The sequence below is a fragment of the Rhyacophila brunnea genome, unplaced genomic scaffold, assembly GCF_057557595.1.
Source record: "Rhyacophila brunnea isolate RB1 unplaced genomic scaffold, BYU_Rbru_1.0 scaffold_6, whole genome shotgun sequence".
In the NCBI taxonomy this organism is placed as follows: Eukaryota; Metazoa; Arthropoda; class Insecta; order Trichoptera; family Rhyacophilidae; genus Rhyacophila; species Rhyacophila brunnea.
In genome coordinates, this window is record NW_028233276.1 from 35889963 (window position 1) to 35912430 (window position 22468).

General features: G+C 34.1%; 1 protein-coding gene across 1 annotated transcript in view; it reads left to right on the plus strand.

Moving 5' to 3' along the window:
• The window catches only part of Ino80 (chromatin-remodeling ATPase INO80), a 175928-nt gene that overhangs the window by 135754 nt on the left and 17706 nt on the right, over positions 1–22468 (plus strand). Inside the window, exon 24 of the mRNA XM_085956528.1 lies at positions 19178–19361. Coding sequence (XP_085812654.1) covers positions 19178–19361 — 184 coding nt within the window. The remainder of the gene's footprint in view (positions 1–19177; positions 19362–22468) is intronic.

The window sequence follows — 22468 nt, forward strand, 5'->3', positions numbered from 1 at the left end:
AGTTCAAAAAGTAATAATACATTATACGAGATACATTCCGTATAATAAGTCAATTTCATTAACCACTACCATTAACCACCTCGCAACAGTTGAACACTTTCCTTGCACAATGCCCTCTTTGGTCGACTCGATCCATTTGTCGGAACTCGGTCAAATAAGCAGCCGAGATTGATAGCGAAGCGAATTAGAGGCAGCGATTCACTTTTAGCGGCGACCCGACTTTTGACCCTGTGTCCCGTCGCGGGTGGAATTTTCGATCGCTGGATCACGCGATGGGTCAGCGGATCGGCACACCCAGTGATCGGAACTTATGTGTTAGATATTAAGTCATTGTTTTATCAAGAGAGCATGCAATTTTGTACTATTTTATGGACACCGATGTATCGGGTAGGTATTGGTATCTTAGACCACGCGCACATTGTTACCACCGTGGGGACGATTTGTGGTTGAGCTGCAAGTCAGGTCTAGAATCAAAAACACAACACAAAAAGCTGCCAGGATACCTCATTTTTGTGGCAACTTGCGGTAATATTTGGGATCGTTACAATGATAATAATACAATATTACATATTTATTACGGAGAATACTGCCCAGTGTTTCCAACCTTACTATTGTTACATACTACAGTATATAGCGGCCCGGTAATAATTTGCAAATTGTGTTATAAGATTTTTGTTCTTAAATTTATTTTGCTCATTGTGTAAAACCGAAGAAGTTAAGAGTTATAAATAGTATGTCACACTTAAATACTATCCGCAATACCACTCGTTTCATTAAGCATTCTACTACGAGGGGGGTTCTACGGCCTTCATTTAACCTTAACCAGTCCGTTGCACAGTCACACACAGTATGTCAAAGTTAACATTATTTATTATCATATTAATACTATCGACCGAAGGTACTTGATGGAATTTGAATTTACATATATCTATTAGAATTTATTATCACATCAAATAAATTTAATATTCATGTGTTCACACGCATTTCACCCGACGATCAATCCCACAAATCTTACTTGTTTTAATTAATACTTCATCATAATCATCAGCCTGAATCTATCTACTGCTGGATGAAAGCCTCTCCAAGTTGATTCCACTTCTCTCGCTCCTGTGCGTTGCCACGCACTTCCGCAGAACTTAAACATTTCATCGATCCAGTGGCCTCTAGCTCTACCTTACAAACGTTTTGTACCTCTTGGGTACCACTGGATGACTAGATTTGTCCATTATTAATACTAAATGAATATAATATCTTTGTAATATAATAGGCTTAAAAGCAATTCTAATACGGCCGCAAAATGCCTTGCAGTGACAAAAGTGGCCTTGGTAAACCCTCATGCGCGCCTGTATTACAGTTTTCACCGAAAACTTGATCCCGATGTCGACGAATGTCCCCCTTTCATCTTTCCCGCGCTTTTGTCCGTTTTCTTTTTCATCATCGGGAAGCAATAAAATAAAAATTTGTGCGTTCGAAAATCGGGGGTCGGATCTGGCGCGACCTCTCGCTCGCTTTTTATTTTCACGCGCTGCCTCTGAACGGTTAATATTGCTAATCGTTATTAAATATTATTACATATTAAATTTATTACACTGGCTTTATTATTGAACGCCATCAACGATCGGTTTCGTACATTCGCTTTGGGCAAGTTGCCCACGGAAATCCATAGTGACCATACATCTCATGCATTCGAAGAGATCACATATAAGTTACGTGACCATTTATTTTTTTCCTCTAAACGGGACATCTACTAATTTTTAGGTAATAGTGTGTGTGTTGTAATAGAAAACGCATCCTATTTCTTCATAGTTTATATTCATTAATGAAAAGAACAGGAATTAACACGTGAAAATAAATAATTTATGTGGTCTTATATTTTTTAACTAGGTATATTTCGTTTTGATTTCAAATAAGAATGAAATTCTTGACAGAACTTACTTTGGTAATTAAACATTGTTTTAAGAACTGCGACTTGCAACTGTGTTTTTTCGCTCGTCCACTATGTATTCATAAGTGAAAAGACAGTTTCTATCGGTGCCTTTCTATCGATTTTTTTTTCGCGCCTTTTTTTGAAATTGTTACCGTGTATTGCTCTTTCTGAAAACGGGACATTTCGGTGTCCCAAAGCTGTGCTTGGGGACAACGAGATAGGCTACCTAAAAACGGGACGTATGGTCACGTTACATATTTTACACATACACCAATTTTTAATTTCGCGGATTAGTCTGTATCGGTTAAACTCTAAAGCAACATAACACTTAACTCTTCTCTACTCTCCCTGGAAGCGTGATGCATAGAATGTCGAGTTACGTTAAATCGAAGTAATACCAATATGCAATGCACAGATCAACGTAAAATGACACCCGCGAAAGTAGTGAGAAATCAGAATTGTTAGCGTTTTGTTTAAATTTTGAATTGATATACCTACATACAATGATAACAAATGAAAACTGCATAATATAAATTGAATAAGTATAAATGCATAATAAATACAACTTCTGCATAATTTAATGGCTATTATTTTATCAGTGCTTTAATTGTAAATCATGCAATGTGATAAAGTATACCTGCAGTATCTTTTATTCGTATATTTTTAATGACATGGCAAGAAATTAGTAACTATATCGTCTATGGAGTCGATGTATGAAAGTAGATGTCTACAAAGTTTGTAATACAATAAGACATATTTAATACTGCTATTCTTTCGTATTTGCGTATATAATCGATATCCAAAATATTATGCATATCGACGTAAGCAAGCCTTTGGTACTTGTGCATTGAAGTTTTTTTGGTCGTCCTTTAAACGGATATTTTTTTATGACAGAGAGTTGATTGTCTATCGTTATCTACAGATTATCAGAACCATACCAAAAGTTGCTGTTTAAAAACAGTTTACAAGCATCTGTATAATCTGAAAATATGTGCAAATGTACTGAAAAAATGAGCAAGTGTGACTATAGAGGAAGGAAACTTTACTGTTTCATGGAGGGGAGTTATGGGCACGTGGCCTTGTGGAATTTTGTTTATATTAAAGCGCGTAAATTTATACGATGTGAATTGTCTAAACTACTTTTAATTTGACAGTAATGTTTGCAAACGTAGACGTGCGTTGAGTTTCAAAACTTACAAACAAATTATTACTGCACGACGTACATAACCATTGTATAATTTGTATGCGGATATGTGTATCTTTGTTTGGACTAAGAATAATCATTTGTACAGTGTGTATAATTAGTTATATATTTTTTATGGATATTAATGGTGATCCCAGTGTTCACCGGAGTGCAGAGTGCAGCAAAAATGTAATATCGGCCAAGTTAGTGGGTCTCTTCTCTCTCGAGTGTGGGAAATGGGGAACGCCGCGTATAATTCGCGAGCGAGATTTCGCGATAGAATTCTTGCGGTGCAAATAATCGTTCGCGGGAGAAATTTTCGACCAACTTCTTGTTGAACTTTCTGTTGTTTTTTTTACCTTCGTACCATTTTCATGTTTTATATTCATTTGTAGGTACCTACTAGTGTTCTTATTTCCCATCGAGATATCAACGCATTGAATGTACAGTTTACGTGCATTCTTGTGGGCTAATTCTTTAGGAGCAGGTATTATAACTTCGGCCCTTTTATATATTAATTAGAATATATTTTATGTATAGAAGTGAAACGATCACATCCTAAGCTTTGAGAAAAACATAAATATATTGTAACCTCACGGGAATCGAACCCGGAGCCTCCGGACGAGAGCTCAATGCCTTTCGCACTGGAATACGGTAGTCGCCTATACGCGGCGCAAAATATTGGCTTTTCATACCGTTGGTTTCGGGTTCGATTTCGGTCTGTTTGTGCACAATCTGAGTAAAAATAATGTAAATGTAAATATTGTAATTTTTGCTTCGTGGCCCCTTGTCTAAGAAATTACTGCATATACCTACAAACACGGTCATTGAAAGAGGTTGAAAAGCACATTGTTCCGCACCATAGGTCAAGACAGTAGAATCTATAGCAGGGGGGGCAAACTTTTTGGATGGAGGGCCAAATTCAAGAATTCGAAATGAGCGGCGGGCCGCAAGCAAAATACCATTTTTAGATATACACTATTTATTATCACGAAAAATAAACATTACAAAAAAATTATCGAGAAGAATGAAAGTGGTGTACATTTTTTAAATTCAGGTGTTAATTTTGTAGTTGATTTTCTCAAAACTGCTTGTAAATGGGCATCGGGGATATTTCACCGTAAAGAATTTTGATTGAGGTTCATGATCGAAAATGTTTGTTCACATATATAGGTTGATCCAAAAATAACGAACATTTTTCTTGCATAATCTTTAAGTTGGTCGAATTTGTCTGAATTAAGGGCATTGTAAAATTTGGAGATTTCTTCACGACAATGCAATCCTCTTAAATCAGTGCCACACTGCAGATCAATAATCTCAAGTTGTAGCTCTGTCGGTACACTATCAATATCTATTGAAAATGGATCGCGTACTATTGCTAAACTTGTCTCAATTTTTCGGAAGTCACCAAATCTTTGTGAAAAATCGTCATTCAGGGCTTTAATAATTTTACCATATTCTTCAAATTTATATTCTGGTATATTCAGCAACTTCAAAGTTGAAAAGTGGTCCACGTTGTTATTTCATATTTGTCGAAGGAATAACTTCAGTTGTAATTGAAATCCATTCAAACTTTTTACCTTATCTTAGGCATTATATTTTTTTTCCTTGCAACGCAGAGTTAACAGTATTTAAATGTGTCACGATGTTCAACGTAGAAAATAGTGGTTACATAGTGTGAGACGAGACGCAAGAAAGACGTACTGAGATAATACATTTATACGAAACAACAAATTCTTCAAATTGTAATCTATTGTCAATAATTTTTTAAAAAAATATAAAAAGTTATTCGTAATCAGAAGTACAATTAATGATGGCGGGCCGCAAAAAAATACCCGGCGGGCCACATGCGGCCTGCAGTTTGCCCCCCCCCCCCTGATCTATAGTGATGGTTATAAAGTGTAAACGAGAAAAGGTTCTTTTGAGGGCTCCGGGTTCGACCTGGTGAGGTCACAATATATTTATGTGATTTTTTGGATGAAGTCTGGATGTTTGTGATTGTTTCACTTATATTGCCAACCACACTTCTGATTTACTACTCTACTGGTCGTTGGGCGTCTTGACCTGTTGTAGTGTTTTAAAATATATAGGTATTTGCCGAAAATCATTTCATATTGCATATTATTTATTTGTAGCAAGCTTCTCATCTGCTGAGATTTAATTGTCAGGGACATAATGAGATAAGACCAGCGTGCATTAAGATTAAGATCGTAAGCCATTTTTGAGAAGTTTTTTTCTTAAATAAATTACCATCATTATTTAGTTAGATAAATAATCACAAAAACCGCTGACATTATAGGTACATATAGCATACTGACATTATCTACAACCAAACATAAAAACAGACCGCAGTGGCGAAAGGTGGAGGTAGGCTGTTAAGATCCGTCATAAATAGTGCTCACTTAGTTTGTCACTCAAAAGTACTTGTTTTTATTGTACAATCTGTAGATGGTGTTTGTTAGTTTTTAAAATTCAATTAGACGTTGCCTAATCCAAGCCATAGTAGATAATATAGTCAATAAATATGTCATTAAACCATAAGTACATAATTTTAGATAGTTTACAGATGGAAGAATAGGTATATTTTATCGATTATGGTTTGGTTAGCAGGGCAATAAATTTTAAAAAACTAACACCATCTGTAATATATATTCTTAATTCAACGAAAACAAATAAGTGTTACTGAAAAAGTATGTAGGTACTATTTTGTCGGATCGCTCAGAGCATACCTAAATTACTATGGTTTGATTTAGGCGGGGTTTAATTGAATTTTAAAAACTAACCAGCACAATCTGCAAATTGTATTTTTAGTTCAATGAAAACAAAAGAATATGATTGACAAAGTTTAGTGTGCACTATTTAAGTCAAATCTTAACGGCCTACCTCCACCCCTCGCCACTGACAGTTATATATCTGACTACTGACAGTTATATATCTGACTATTTATAGATCTGCCCTTTTTCAATGGGCCAACATATATAATATTAATTTTTCTAAGACTACCGGTTCTAACACAAAAAAATCTCAACTAATACTTAATTCAAAAGCGGTCATGGAATTATATAATGTAAATTGTAAAAATATTAGGTACCTAATAAAAAAATTAAATATAGTTAAATTAGTGTTTTGTTTTCACCAAAAAATAACACTAAAATATACCTACGTAATTGATTGATTTTTTTTACGTGTCGCTTGATCTCTAAATGTATAAAACGATCAAATTATCCCTTATCGGGGTTTATGTTAATTTCTTACTGAATTCTGCCAACACCGAAAAGCTTGTAATGTGTGGTACATTACCACTCATAAATAATGAGTTATTAATAAGTAATAGCCCATAGTGTAAATGGGTTAATGCTCCGACAAGTGAAGTCGGTTAATACTTAAAGCTGTGGGTCTATTCTATGCTTATCGACCGCTAAAGTGATAAAGTGAAAAATATTATTAAACTTAGGGTAGGTTTGTATCAAAATATTAGCACTTATTGTAACAATTACACGAAGCCGGTTTTTATTGTTGCAATAAGTGCTATATTTTAACAGCACCTATCTTGCTGCTGTTAAAATATCGCACTTATTGCAACAATTAAAACCGGCTTCGTGTAATTGTTACAATAAGTGCTAATATTTTGATACAAACCTACCCTAAGTTTGATACTATTTATCAATTTAGTGTTCGATAAGTATAGAATAGACCCACTGATATTGTTATTACCAGTGTGAGAGCTGACTTCGTTTTTTTTCGAGAAATTTTATACACTGGTGAAATTTCACAATATTGTTGCCACGGCGTGAATTACGGTTATCAATAAAAAAAAGTATTGATTCGTTCTTATTGACTTGTACCCATTTGGAAGCTGTTTTTATATTATTGCGAAAGTGTAAGATGTGTTACAGTTCGTAATTGTTAATAAGACGAATTATTTTCGTTAAAAGTGCTGTATCTATTAGGGCTCGGAAACCCGGGTTCCCGATCGATTTATTCATCTGAAAATATCGGGATTTAAAAAAAAATCGAATCCCTAGATATCGCGATTAGGATTTGTATTACTATAAAAAATGTGTATTTCGAAGGAAGTGAATTCGAAAAATTGTACGTGAGCCGCTGAATCGGAAACAGGTGGTTCTGTAGCATTTAATAAATTTTATTTCAAACACTGGTACAGCAACTCATGGTCAACTGTGATACCGCGAACTACATGATTATAACTGATGATAACAGACACGATTGGTGTATGAATTATTAAATATAAAATAAAACAGTGAAATATGCAGGTATATGGAAAGAAACAGCTGTTATTCAAATATCGTAGTTAATAAAAACAGTTACAATGATATTAATAATTGTAGAAACGAATCAAGGCAGGCATACATGAAATTGCACTGAATTACAATATATGGATTATCTTCGAATGGAATGCGATTAAATAATGATGATTTTAGATTGCATCTCTTTCGTTCGAATGATTTCCACTTATTTCAATATACAACAATCGTCATTTTCTACAAACAGTTATATGTTTCACTTGCATTATGTACTAATTTGTAGTTGTTCAACTACTAAGTTTATTTTGTTATATGTGGTGGATACATAATTTATTGATATACAGAACTGTTTTTAATTGTTATTTTATTGTACCTACTTGCGTTACTAAGTTAATTTTTTTATGGATACATAATTGATCGATATACAGAAATGTTTATAATTGTTATTTTATTGTACTAATTGTATTACATTAAAAGGCTGTTTTTAGATAATATGGATTTAGTTATCTATGTGAATTTAGTATTTAATGGTTTTACGTTATATTAGGACAAATAGAATATGCAAGGAACGACTAGTTAATTGAGAGGTTAATTTTGAACTGCTTGATTCAGAGGTTTGATATCGACTGAGTAATATGATGTTCAAGTGACAGTCGGTGCTTAATTATCGTCTGAGCTTGTTAGTTATAATTTAAGTTGATAGATATTACTATAAATTATCGTATTGGAAGGACTGATTATAATAATTATCAGCTAATTTTTATCTACATAATAGATACTAATACATTTTTATATGACTGCTTACAAGATTGAAATCTTAATACATATTATATGAATACATCGTTAATTGTGTACTCTTTTCTGATGTAAAATTAGTAGTAGCTTTGTGCTGAGGATGTGGGAAAAACAGTTATCTTTAAATAAAGGTTGCAATGCTTTTTTCATTCAACCAATTCAATTTAATTTTATACTTCATCGAGAATGGCTCACGATTTTTTTTGATAGGTGCCGCGGTAACGCTTCCCCTTTGCACGCTAGTACTGGAATCTATACTGTATGAGTACTCAATAATTATCTCAACATTAAAAAAATACTTTACAATCCTAATAGCTGTATGTACGCTGTCTGCAACTGGTTGGGAGTTGTTTTATAATTAAGTCATCATCATTCCTGGTAATACATCTCTTGGCGGATTTTGGCCTCCTCCAAAACCTTTTTCTGTCCTAGATACTTCCTAGTTGTGTTCAATCCCCTGTGGCGCAGACCAGCCATGTCAGTTTCGAAGTGTTCTGTTGCCCTCAGGGGGTTTGCACTATCTGACAACTCCCCCAGCATTTTATGCACGTGGCCGATCCAACGCAGTTTCTACATTTTCATTTATGATCTTTTCAGCCCCAAAAAGTGTGTACAACATTCAGTGTAATTAAGACTCCAAACAAACAAAAATCAAATCTTTTAAAGACATTTCCTTCACTTTGAGATAAATGATAATTTTAATACCTAGTTATAATAATTCTACTATTCCATTTAAGTCGTTTTTTGCGACCCGGGTTTCGCCTTTCGGCATCTTCAGGAAGAATTAAAATTCAAATTCTTTCAAGTACCTTCGGTCGATAGTATTGATATTAATAATATATTATATAATAATTATTTAACGATTCTTTTGTTCTAAACTAATTTAATTTGAACATTTTATCAGCTGTTCTTATCTTACAGTTATATAAGTACTTCATTTTCTTCATACCATCATATTATATGTATACACATTGACAATAATTATATTGCATAATATACTCAAACATAAAATTTTAGAACGTATACTTGATGAAGATATGAGCGAAACAATTCTTATATTTTTTTTTAAGTGGTGAATACCATTTTTTTGTGATTTTACCAAGGCTTTGACTGCGACTCGCTGTCATATCGCCTCTTCTCTTCTAGAAGGGGATCCGTCGATCAGGTCCTCACTCCTATTCTGTTAAATAACTTTACAATTTTGCCTTGCTCTTCCGTCTTACCCACCGCCAGGACACTCTTCAATTCGTCGACATTCTCATAGATATCCGCAATTCGCAGCTGTACTCTGTGAAGTTCATATTTAGGGCATTGTAGTGCTATATGTACAATGTTCTCTAAAACATGACATTAATCGCAGAGTTGCGATTCGCTTCTTCCCACGAGGACATCAAATCTTTTGCCCATTGTGTGCCCTGTTCTTAGCCTCGGTATTAATTTAAGCTCATTCCTCGTCAAAGGCGACTCTACAAACCAGGGCACCTCTCGTGGTGATGGTAGAATAGACTTACTCCATTTCCCCTTTTCTAATGATGCCCTATGGTCATGTTTATAGGGACTAAGTACTAATGATTATTACTAACCTAGTGTAAACAAACATTAAAATATGTTTATATTATTTTAGAATGAATTCAATATTTTGTATTATTTCGACAACTATACTTATATTGAGATGTAGGATAATATTTACGTTAGAAACGGTTCGTTAAAAAAAAGGTACTATATGCACACAATGTCCATCATAGCATCAATCATTAGATAACTGTCATATCGTCGAATTATACAAGCTCCCTTTTAATAGCCGCGAAGTCATCATTATTTATTTTTATTTATAATTTAATAATAATTGCACGCGAATCTTCGATCAATTTATCACACATCAAGCAAGAAGTGACAGCTAGGACTTGTTAATAGGCGCCCTCCAAACGCGCCGCCTACAATGGACATTTTGTGCACCAATTATTATTTATTTGCGACTGAAGGTTGTTCCACTCTGTCTGCGGTAATGCTTCCTAAACTGTGTAATTAAATAAAATGCATAATGGGGCGTTTACGTGGTAGAACTCCATTATAGTGGAACAAAGGTTTTTGTAATTCTACGATATTTAATTTATTAATTACTTAATTAATTTTCAAACCCTAAAACTGAACGCCTGCAACTTTCAAGTCATGTCAAAAAGGGAGAAAGGCCGTTGTACATCATATGAAAAATATCGTTTCTGCGGATCTATTCTATACACAAGGTTGCTATCGGCGGCTATCGAGTGTAGTTTATCATATATGTATTGAGAGATTGTTACAATAAGTTAGCCGTCAAAACTGTCTATCTTGCTCTAAAAGAGCGTAGCACTTTTCACAGTTCAGACGGTTAACTTATTGTAACAATTAACCGCCTAAATACATAAATATGATAAACTACCCTCGAAAGCCGCCGATAGTAGCCTTGTCTATATAATAGATGCGCTGGCATCGGTATTGAATGAAAAGTGTCAGTATATCGGTAAAAAATACTTCAGAAAATTCAATAAACCTTGGATATTGGTAGTTATCTTTATGTTTACAAAATAATACTGTAACTAGACTTATCGTATAAGTAAAAACATAAATATTATAAGATATTGTAAATACGTTATTAGATTAATAATTAGATGATATCTGTTTAATATATCTAAGTAGGTACTTTTTTTTTTATAAATAATTGAATATTTCAATTTAATATCTCATTGTAAAACAATAATATACGTATTGTTATAACTAGCGCTTTCGAACGTTCGCGCCAAAGGCTATTGCGATAGTAAAGATTAGACGGCTCTTACTCTCAATATGTTGATGTGACGTCATCGTTATTCACAAAACACGTTGCCTTATGGACCCTTTTTCCTCAAGGAAAGGAGGGAAAGGAAGTCGAGGAAAGAAGGAAGGACACACGGTGGAAACCCAAAAATCTACTACGATAAAACATTTTAGTTTGAAAAAAACATTTGGAGGCACATGCGACTATTTTCACCCGACATGCAGCGCATGTATAGTCCCGAAATATCGCACTTCGTCATTCATTTTGGCCTGCCAAGAGACGTCACTGTCCTCGCTTGCAATACGTACATAAGAAAGTTGGATGTTGCGCTCAGTGTTGATGTATGACTATTATCCCAGTCGAGACGATTTTCAATATGCGGCTGGGCTAAAGAGGTGTAGTCTGTACTCTGTAGGGTAACGTTGAAATGCGGTCGCCAAAAGCTACATCGATGTAGGCGCGAAAATTTCCCCTTCAGTAGGGTTTGGCAACTCGCTACTGGACTGCCCCATTAAATTCCCGCGTCCTTTTTAACCAATAAGGAGGTTGAGGGCTACATTCCTGCCAAATTTCCGCCGTATTTCTCGGAGAACCACAGCGCCCATGCATTTTCGTAAAACTTTACTGAGTTTGAGAAGCACATGGTTTTGTATGTCGGTCAGTGTGTGATGTTTGACGCGATCATGATGACGCGTTCATTATTATGTCCGTTCTTGGAAGGTTGTAGGGCGTATGTTTGACCCTCCCTGAAATTTTCTAACGTGACTCCTTTGTAATTTTCAACTGAGTGCAACTGTTGTTAATTTTATAAATATTTTGACCTCACTATTGTGATTGATAATGATGATGGGTTTAATTAAGTTACTAAGAAGTTGTATTATTACACCCATTTTTTACTAACTTTAAATTAACGTCCGTTTGCCTGGATATGTATTTAAAATTGCAAACAGCTCCATTTGCATATATCCCGTATACCTAGAAACTTTTGATAACTTATAAATAACTATCACCATATTTACATAATGAATGAGTGTTTTGTTAGCCATTGTGATAGTAAGATATAAAGTAGATTTCTTTCCTATAATATAATAATTTGTTTTTTAAACGAATATTTAATTTTGGAAATTTTAATAGGTAAAACCAACTACAATTTCCGAAACGAATGAGGACGAAGAACTGGATTTAGATTCGAATAATTATTACCCAGTTAAAAATTTACTGAAGGCTTATTATAATAATTATTAACTTTATAATGTATCAATGGCGAAGGCTCCATACTAAGCGATTATTTAAAGCTTACCTTCTATTTTCAAGTATTTCATTTAAATAAATAAATATCTATATTGTCTAGGACTAGGTTATAATAAAAATATTGATTGTCATCTGTCGTCGGTATTTAGAAGTAGAGCGTTTAATTTAGTCAAGTTTCGAATCAAAAATAAATGACGGAACGTCACAACGTGAGTGCTATTTTTAGAATTATGTCAATCATAGTCCAAGCCGAATTTTCTACCGCAATTCAGTTGCCAACTTCATACATGTCTGCGTTTTTGTTCCAGACTTGGAAGCGTTACAGGACAAGCTTACGCGCTATGTTGATTTGTTTATTGTCGATGATTATCTTTTTAAGCAAATAATAAATAATAAGGATGATTAAAAAAAAAAACTATTTTGTTCGATCACATATAATTTATAAATTGTTATTAAAAATAAATATTGTATTAATTCGCGATTATTATTTAGGTTACTTCAGTCATAGACAAACATAACATGCTATTCACAGTTCATGTCATATTGACATTTCAAAGCGGTGATAAAGTTTTATTTTATAATACAAAATTCAGTGTATTACTGTGTTTTGAATGTAGATAAATTATCTCATATTGTACCGAAATCATTCGCCAGTGCTTTAAATATATAAGTATTTTTTAAATTGTCTAGTGTCCCGATCGAAGATGTGCGAACGATTGCATTTAAAAAAAATCTTTCACGAGTTTGACGTTTCTTCAAAAATTAAAAATTATCAAAGCTTGACCTTCCAAGGGTTTATATTAGACATTTTCACAACAATTTATATGATAAATATTTGTTTTTAACTGGCAGTTATACATTAAACAAACTTTTTTTGTTGGCGATGCGTATTGTTTGCTAAAGAAAAGTCTGCGTGGAATTCTACTGCCATAAGTGATTTAAATAATTTGACAAATTCAGCGGTGAAACCTATGACCAGTGTGTCGTTGTCATTAGTGTGCACCTATTCATCAGTAGTAATATCGTAAGTATTATCTTCTTATTTCCCGTAAGTTACCTGACAAGTGTGTTCTTTTTCTCTGATCTCCACAGCTTACCTCTTTCCAAAAGTCACCCTTCGCCACTGTAATGTATGTACGTATACTTTTAAGAATATCCACAGGCATAAATAAATAATGATAAGGATTTAACTGTTGGACTTATTTTAAAATAGCACGCTTTCAAAATGATTACCGATTAGGCGTTGTTATCTTATCTTCTCAATTTTGACATGCTGTATTGTTTGTGATAACTTCACAAATCTGAGTGGAGATAATATGATCATTTAGAGATTTTACACCCTTCGCCTCGTACTCAGGGTGATAAAGCCTTGGGGATATCATTTAGTTATAATTTAGAATGAAGATAATTGATTCGACTGGCACAACCCCATATCATTTGAAAGTGATCATTTATTTGTATCATAATTTGAAAAATTATCGAAAGCTCGATGATCTATGTCAAGTATGTATGTAAGTATGAAAACAATACGTAACTAAAATATTTGTAATGTTAATATTTCCATCAACCGCAATGTCTACAAATTGTGGTATGCCATCGATGTGCGCTCCCTGTTATGACGTATGGCTTGGAGATAAGGCTCCAGTACACAAATTAAGAGTAGCACATCTCTAGCTATGTAACAACAATAATTAGTGCTGAAAATTACTCTGAGTGATAATGTCAGGAATAGGTATAGATATTCGTAGGCGAACAGAATTGTAAGTCTTGTCAAGTGTGCCTACCTGCCATAATGGATGACCAGTAGGTAAGAAATGTCCTCGAATGGAGCATCGAAGTATTGGAAGACTACATACTAAATAAACTAAATGAATGGATAACGGCTAGAAGAGCGGTCGGAATGAGTTAGATGCGGAATATATAGGATCGGACGCAATTAAGAGACAAGGGAGAAAGAAACCTATGTCCAGTAGTGGACGTCTGCAGAATAGGTACCATCGGAATATGCATCAGTTCCAGGAAGCTTTTTATGTTATATCAACAATGTCATTGTATACACTCACAAAAGCTCCGTTATATTGAAAATGTTGTCATTTTGTTTATTAAAAATAAAATACATAGATGGCGTCTGTCTAGCCGCCTCTGCCCGGTCAAACTTTTTTTTAATGACGCGTGCCCCCCGCAAACTTTTTTTCAAAAACAACTTGATGATAATATTAATATTATCGCACCGATTATCAAACCTCGTGTGCCCAAGGGGATACTGAATTGGTATCCTTAAAGCTGTAGTGACGATGTATGCTTTGTTAAGTTCACTATTTACACAAAGTCATACATAACAAAGATGTTGAAGATAAACCTTCTTCCGTGCATAACATCGTATAAACTATAAAGTAATGCTGAAAATGGGTGACTAAGGCTAATATTTATGAAGCTGTTATTTCACATGTCAGTTCATCTGTTGCTCACGATTTCGCACATGCAGTGAGATAAAATGCAATAATTGTCGTTATTTAGATGAAAAATTACGTAAAAATAGATATGTCAGAAATAGTAGTAAGTACGCATTTTTTTCTTTTGCAATACTTTAATAAAGAAACCCCCCACCTAGAAAAAAATCTTTTTAAAAAATACAACACCCAGCGGGACTCGAACCCGCATCCACTGGATTCGTACCAATGCGCTTTACTAATTGAGTATGTATAATAAATTAGGTACCTACTAACAAATATAATAAACACAATGATAATATAAATAATATCAAACACTGCAGGATATTTTTTATGTCGATAGCTATTTTGGTTGTAACGCCATCATCAAAACTAGTTTTGTAATCTTCAAAATGGTATTCATAATTAAAAATATCCTGTAGAGTTTAATAGAATTTATATCATCATTTTGTAAAATGGATTTCTACCATGGAAACTGAATCATTTAATAAATATAATACACTTGTACATAGTTACTAATTCTTGTGTCCTGAAACTTGTACGTATGCAGTTCACCGTATCATACTTCACCGTGAAATGTTGTATCGGAAATATATGGACGTATACTAAAGACCGCCCAACCTCTTTGGGTCGTATAGTACTGACATAAAATTCATGTCTAAATAAAACACGGTTCTTGTCGGTTTACAGGAAGCCAGCAGCAAACAAATTTTGAAAATAGCCGATATACTGGATTGTTTGTTAGGTTAGGTTAGGTTTTCATTCTTGAATTCATGAATTTTGCCAAAATCAACTATGAAAATTGAATTAATGTTCATATTGAATCTAATAAAATTGGAGACCGTTTAGTATACTTTTCGATAAGAAAGCTCATGGCGAACTTTGCTATGGTGAAATGTTTTACGTACAATTTACAAATAACCACTAATTCTACCATACTGCATCGCTATGAAGTGTAATGGTATCTAACTCAAAAACACCATAAGGGAGGGAAAATTTTTCGCAAAGGAAGGCGGGGGTCGCGGGTTTTAATTCCGCGGCTGGCAAATTCATGTCTTCTTTTTTAATGTCTGTTTTGAGTCCTCAGTTAGTTGAGCAAATATATAACAACCATTTCACATTAATTAAAACTGCTTAGAAATCTCTTCAGAAGCGGACATGATCCACGTCAATTAGTAATTACTTTAATGCAATCTCGGTGCTAATTACCTACACTTTATTTTTTGGACCCAGTGACAATTACTACCTTGATATGATTGTCATACCGTATATGTGATTAAGTTAGAATAATTAAGAACATTATGATATATTTTCAGGTTATAAATCGAAAGCTATTGTTAATTTTTATCTATTTCTGCCGACGCTTACAAATATTTTCCTGACTAAGAAATAAGGTTTATCCGCGAAGAAGTTCCACTTATGTGGATTATTTTTAAATTGATAATTATTATTAAGATATATATTTGGAATCACCGTTACAGATGATTTTTTAAAAATGTGCAAAATGACGTTATCGTTACATCCAGTCACTAAATCAAACACCAAGCAGCTCGACCAGATGTTAAACACTTGTTTTGACAATTTATTATCATACATATATTTGGCACTCATATTTTTTCTGTTAAATTATAATATTATACACGTTCAGTTAAATTTTATCCAGTCCGTACTACATACTGTTCGGTGTTTAACTTGTATTAACATGAATGGAAAATAACGCTATGTGTTTCAATTCACCATACGCGTAAGTAACTGTGCGTTTAAAAACATATCCTTTATCACATGTTTATGTTATCTCAAACAGCCGCGTTCTAGTATCTGGAATTTTTTTTTGTTGTAAAATGTGTTTTGCAAATTGTCCATTCATAATACACTATTTTTTTAATGATTTTTATATAATGCGAACGATATTTGTGTGGAAGCTAGACGTATTGATTAAACAGTTGACTGATCGAAAACCTCACAGAGGAATGCATCATTGATTTTCACAGCGGTTACTGATTGAAAAGTTCCATAAATTTCCGTACGGCATTCAAATTTTGACAAATTAAATTTTAACTTACCTTATATTGATTTCACTCGAGCTCTATGTGTTAATATTGAAAAAAACCTATTTATCTTTCATCTACTTTTAATTTTTATCTATCTAAATATTCTAGACAATTTTTATCCAACTTCGAAATTATTAAAAACACCAGTCTCACTCTATTATTAATAATTCATCAGTTATTCAGCGAGCAGAGAAACAACCCTTATCTATGTATATCTATGGCGTATATTTACGATGTTATAAGAATTGGTTTACATTTTATTGTTAACGTGAGTTGGTATATTTTAATTGTTTCACTATGCTTAGAATCTTATTTCCTGATTTTTTTATGTTCCTTTATAGTTTATACCGTTAAGTTTATTTATTTATTTTTAATATAAAAACAATTCGCACGATTTGTTCGCTGTCTTGGCGAAAACCGGTATCTTCCACAAACGATTAAAATGAACTTGATACTTTTAAAAGACTCGTATTTATGGCTATTATACTACTAGAAAATAACACCTGTCAACATTCTCGACGATGCGCTCAATAATACTATTTTTATATTATCATAAGCAAACCAATATATGAAAGGTAACAATATGCATAGCTAAACAACGCGTCAATTTGACTACCAATATAGATTGGTAGGTATTTATTTCGATACAGCTGGTATATTTTACGTGAGTAAACGTGCCAGCGAAATGCATGTAGGTACGTGACTAAGCGATTAAGTGCAATGCACGTGAGGGGGATGCAACGTATGTGTTCTGAATATGCGATCGCGCAACAAAGACACAAACTGTTTCGCATGCAAATTTACGTGCGTTGGAAAGAAACACCTTATGTATTACAGATATATAGATAAATTAAGACAAATATATAATGTAACTTAACGTATCTTTTCCCAATACGTACCAAAACGGCAAACAGTCTCAGCTTTTTTCGTATTTGAAATAAAGTGACTGATAAGTATCAGCAGGACTATTCTAAATAGTTAACACGGTATTTATTGCTTCAAAATAACACCGATATCACTAGGGGCAATTCCATAAACATGGCTTTTATCGACAATAATAAAATTGTTTGCACAGTTCACACGTCTTTCTTGATTCCAAATGCATCCCATTTGAATCTTCAATTGGATTTTTTTTATTCATTACATTTGATAGCTCGCGGTTAACGCGGTCATTTGCGGTCGTGTTGGAAAATATCACGCCTGACAGTTAACTTCCCGGGATAATTATTAACTGCCTGAATACGACATATTATCATATGCTCACTTTTTTTTTATCGATTTTGGAGTTAAGCGATACGTTGGAATAGCCCTGCAGGTAGTTTTTGATGCTTGGAGGAAAGAAACCCTTATAATCTGGAAATCACTCCTGTATTACATATTCTAATTTCGCTGTGACAGTACATAAGATAACTTATTCCTATTGTACCTCGAACCACCAATAAGAATTATTAATAATTTAAGAAAAAAATATATATTCTAAGAGTTCAAACCAATATCGTTTTGATTAACTTTAACATCGTGTTAATGAGTGCCTGACGTGACCGTTGCATTATTTTTTTTTTATCTTGATTGTATATTGAAAATCGGATTGGCAATCGATTAGCTGTGAGTGTGAAGGGTTTTCTAAAACCGTGACGATCGCAATCGAGAAACATCCATAAAATGCAATATTTTTTAAATATATAAATACACACGTATCAGGGAATATGACTGCTTGCTACGTATTGTCTTATTCTTGTTGTACCAAATCTTAATGCTAGATTTCTTAAGGTTAAGCTAATTCAATAACAACAAATGTTTTCTAGGCCCGCCCGGCAAAATTTTGTATTTATTTTGAAATCTATGTAAATTTCATGTTAAAACAAAAACACTTGGTAACACTGGGTAAGACACATTTAATAATCGATATCGTTCGCCCCGTAAATAATGACGGGATCAATTTACTGCTACATTACATTAATTTTAACACGTTATCCAAGGTAAAGAAAGATCTTGTTAGGGCGAGAGTCGGTAAAACTGAGGAGTACCCGTTACTCGGGTACCATGTCCGAGATTCTACGACTATTTTTTATCCTTTTCAAAACATAAGCAGTACTAAAATTAAAACGTGCCTATCGCCCACATGAAAGTTATATATATTTTTTACCAACAATAAATACCCCGCGAAAAATATTGAATTTTAAAAAAATGGGCTGTGTCTCAAATTCTCAATTCACATTTCGTGCTGAAGGATTATTAATATATTTTTCATAGCTTGTCTCATTAATTTCCTATTTTAATGCAACATATTCGACAATAATTTAATGTTGGTTATCGAAGAGTTTTGTATTTTCACAAATATTATTACTACGCGTGCAATTGACATCAAATGGATGATTGATATTATCAAAAATAATAATGCCAACATTATTTGTGACATAAAATTAATATTTCTGTTGTATAATCAATACCTTTGTTCCAGGGTCCTGACGGTAAGCGGAACCGAGGAGGAAGCGGTGGCGAAAGCGGACCTTCTAGTCCTGCCGAAGCGTCTCCAGCTCTTGCACTCGGATCCCATCCTCACACTCCGTCACACCTTCACGATGACGAGAGTAACGAAGCCCTCGTTGTTGATATCGACAGTCCCACTGGATCTGTCACAGCAGGTGAGTGTGAGTAAAATTAGCATAGTATTTTCTTGTCTAGGGATCATATTTTCAATGGATTCAACATTCACTTGGTTATAAATTCGTGATAATAACGTGTCGTGGATCTTATCCGAATTATTATTTTAATTACTCATTTTATTTTATTCCTTTGTTTATCCACGGTACACGTCTCAAAGTATACATTTTTCGTGTTACACTGAAGAATATTTACATTTTATAGATAAATGAATATTTTTTTTTACTATTATCTACTATAGCTTGGATTAGGCAGGGTTTAATTGAATTTTAATAAATAACAAACCTTATCTACATATTGTAGTCTTGGTTAAATGGAAACAAATACATTTGATTGACAAAGTTTAGCACGCATTATTTATGTCGGATCTTAACAGCCTAAATGCACCCTTCGCCACTGGTTAATGCCATTCTTATTAAAAACATAAAGTACATTTTATTCTAAGCTACATATTGTTCCGTTTGTAAATAAATACATGATCTTTTTAAAACAATGCTCATTGGAGGAAAATGCTGATTTATGCACCCAACATTCTACAACAAGCAGAGTATAATAATTTATTTGGTGATGGCGTAAACATGTTCTTGCAATTTTTTACATGCCGGTTTAACCGGTAATCATGGCATCAAATCGTTCCACCATACAATGATATCAATGAATGAGTATAGAAAAAAATCTCAACACGAATCCGCGCCGCGAGTCCATCAATTTCTCTCCTGGCGGGGATCTCGTGTCCGTTCCGACATTGTTCCCACGCTTTTGGGCCGCGCCGTTGTGTGATTGCGCAGTGGGTCGGTTGTCATTTCGCGCCTTCTCCTTCGTGCTGGCGCGGGTTCGACTCCCGCCGCGAGACGCCCAGGCACGATCAACACGTGGCAGAGAGATTGATGTGCGCACTCGCTCAGTGGAGGCAAACTGTTTACTTATAAATTGCCCTTCTGTTTTATTTCAATACCACCACCGACCTCAAACCTCGACCTCACCGACATGTAAATCAAACCTTCTTCGTGGCACTGCAAACTTATATGGGGTTTGGCCTCCAAAGCAGTTTTCTTCCAACCTGGACGTTTTTGAAATTCAACACGACTCTATCTCTCAAATTGGTACGAGGTCTGCCAGGTCTTCGTTTGCCTTCTAGGTTTCCGATTAGCACCAAACCTTAGAGATACGACACACGACGCGGATAGTAGGTAGGTTTTTGCATTAATAATGCAATGCACATATGGCACAACCAAACCGACCTAGCATTCACGTCGAAGAAGTCTCTTCAATTTTCTTCGATAATCGTCTACTCTGGTTGAATATCACCGTGACCATTTTGTCTCTCCCTGGCTCTACTGACATTTTTTCTAGTAGTGAAGATTTTTTACACGGAGGTTAAATATTACAGTAAGTGAAGCCAACGAAGGAAATTTCAATTTTTCAATGCAATTATAAAAATTGAATCAATGTTATCAAATCGCAGCGATTTTAATAAAATTGTGCATGCGATCATTGCACTCGATTCTACATTTTGTACATTTTACTTTGCTGAAAAAATGTTATGAGAATGATGCATGCGATCACTGCATAAACAAACACCACTACGATCTTACTTATGCGATCATCTCATAAGTAAAATCACCACTGTGGTGTATCTTTTCTTTCCCTGGTCCTTCAAGTTATATTATTGCGATTAAGTGTAAAGCTCTTCGTTCTAAAGTTCGTTTAAGTTTAAGCGATGCTGGGGGGCAAAAGCTCGCCCGCCGGAACAAGTGTTGGAACTTTATAGCACTTTATTGAACGCGTGTGGGGCATCATTTTTACAACTTTTTTAATTCACATGTCTGTCATAAATACCATAAGAATTTTCGTCTTTGATACGTACGTACGTACTGTTATAGTGTCATTAATGAAAAAGCGTAGGTATAAATACAGGAAGCGGATTTGTTTTTTTTCTTCTATAATAATATCGTCCATATGGTATTTTTCTTGTGAGATGTCGCGATTAGGAAATATCAATAATCTTCGTAATTCGTGTGTCTGTAACATTTACATAAAACGACACACCCTCACATAGACTCTCAATATTAAACGTGTACTTACATATTTTGCAGAATAGTTCAGTCATCTGAAGAAAATTTGTCAAAATCACCTTTATCGTATTTAAGTAGTTAAGGGGGGGGCATGCTCAGCGTAGGTCAAAATGCAGCTTTTGTTCTATTTTCAAAGCATGATCCTGGACATACCTTAAACGCTTTAGATAATCTATTTATATAATTTTGAAGCCTTATTATCCTTTATATTTATTTTAAACATTTGATGACTGCATAAAGTATTTTTATTACATAAAATAGTATTCTTTTAAACCTCTCGCTCTAATGTTTTAGAATATAGTCATATTGCTACGAATATCTAAATAACCCAATTATTTCGTGAGTCTTATCAGGCTCTAGTGCCAACTTTTGGCTTTCAAACCGAATACCTACGTCAGTCAAAATCGAATTAATTTAGACCATAATATAATAATTACACGAGATATCTCTAAAAATGACACTTCGGTTGAATCTCCCGCGTTTTTCGACAACAACATGCGATTATTTTTAAATTCAAATTACCTCCGCATAGATTTTCAAGATCAAATTTTTTGCAGAGGTTATTTGAACGTGTTTTCGGATGGAAATAGAGTGGGGTCCTTTGCTCACATGCTGACCAAGTGAGAGGCATTCTGTTGTTCTAAATATTTAAAGTTTTTTCTAAAGTGCCTTGGGGTAATTTTAGATATCAAATTTAGACTGCCCTACATACATTATTTTATGCCAAATATACCTACTGGTGTATAATTAAAAATTTCGCCTAGCGAGGTGGACAAATCAATAATTATGCCGTCTCTTGGTGGTAATTTAATAATTTTATATGGTATGTACCAGTGGCGAAGGGTGGAGGTAGGCTGTTAAAATCCGACATAAATAGTGCACATTAAACTTTGTCAGTCATTCATATTTGTTTTTATTGAACTAAGACTACAATTTACAGATGGTGTTGGTAAGTTTTAAAAAAAAATAATTAAACCTTGCTTAAACCAAACCATAATAGTTTTGGTATGTTA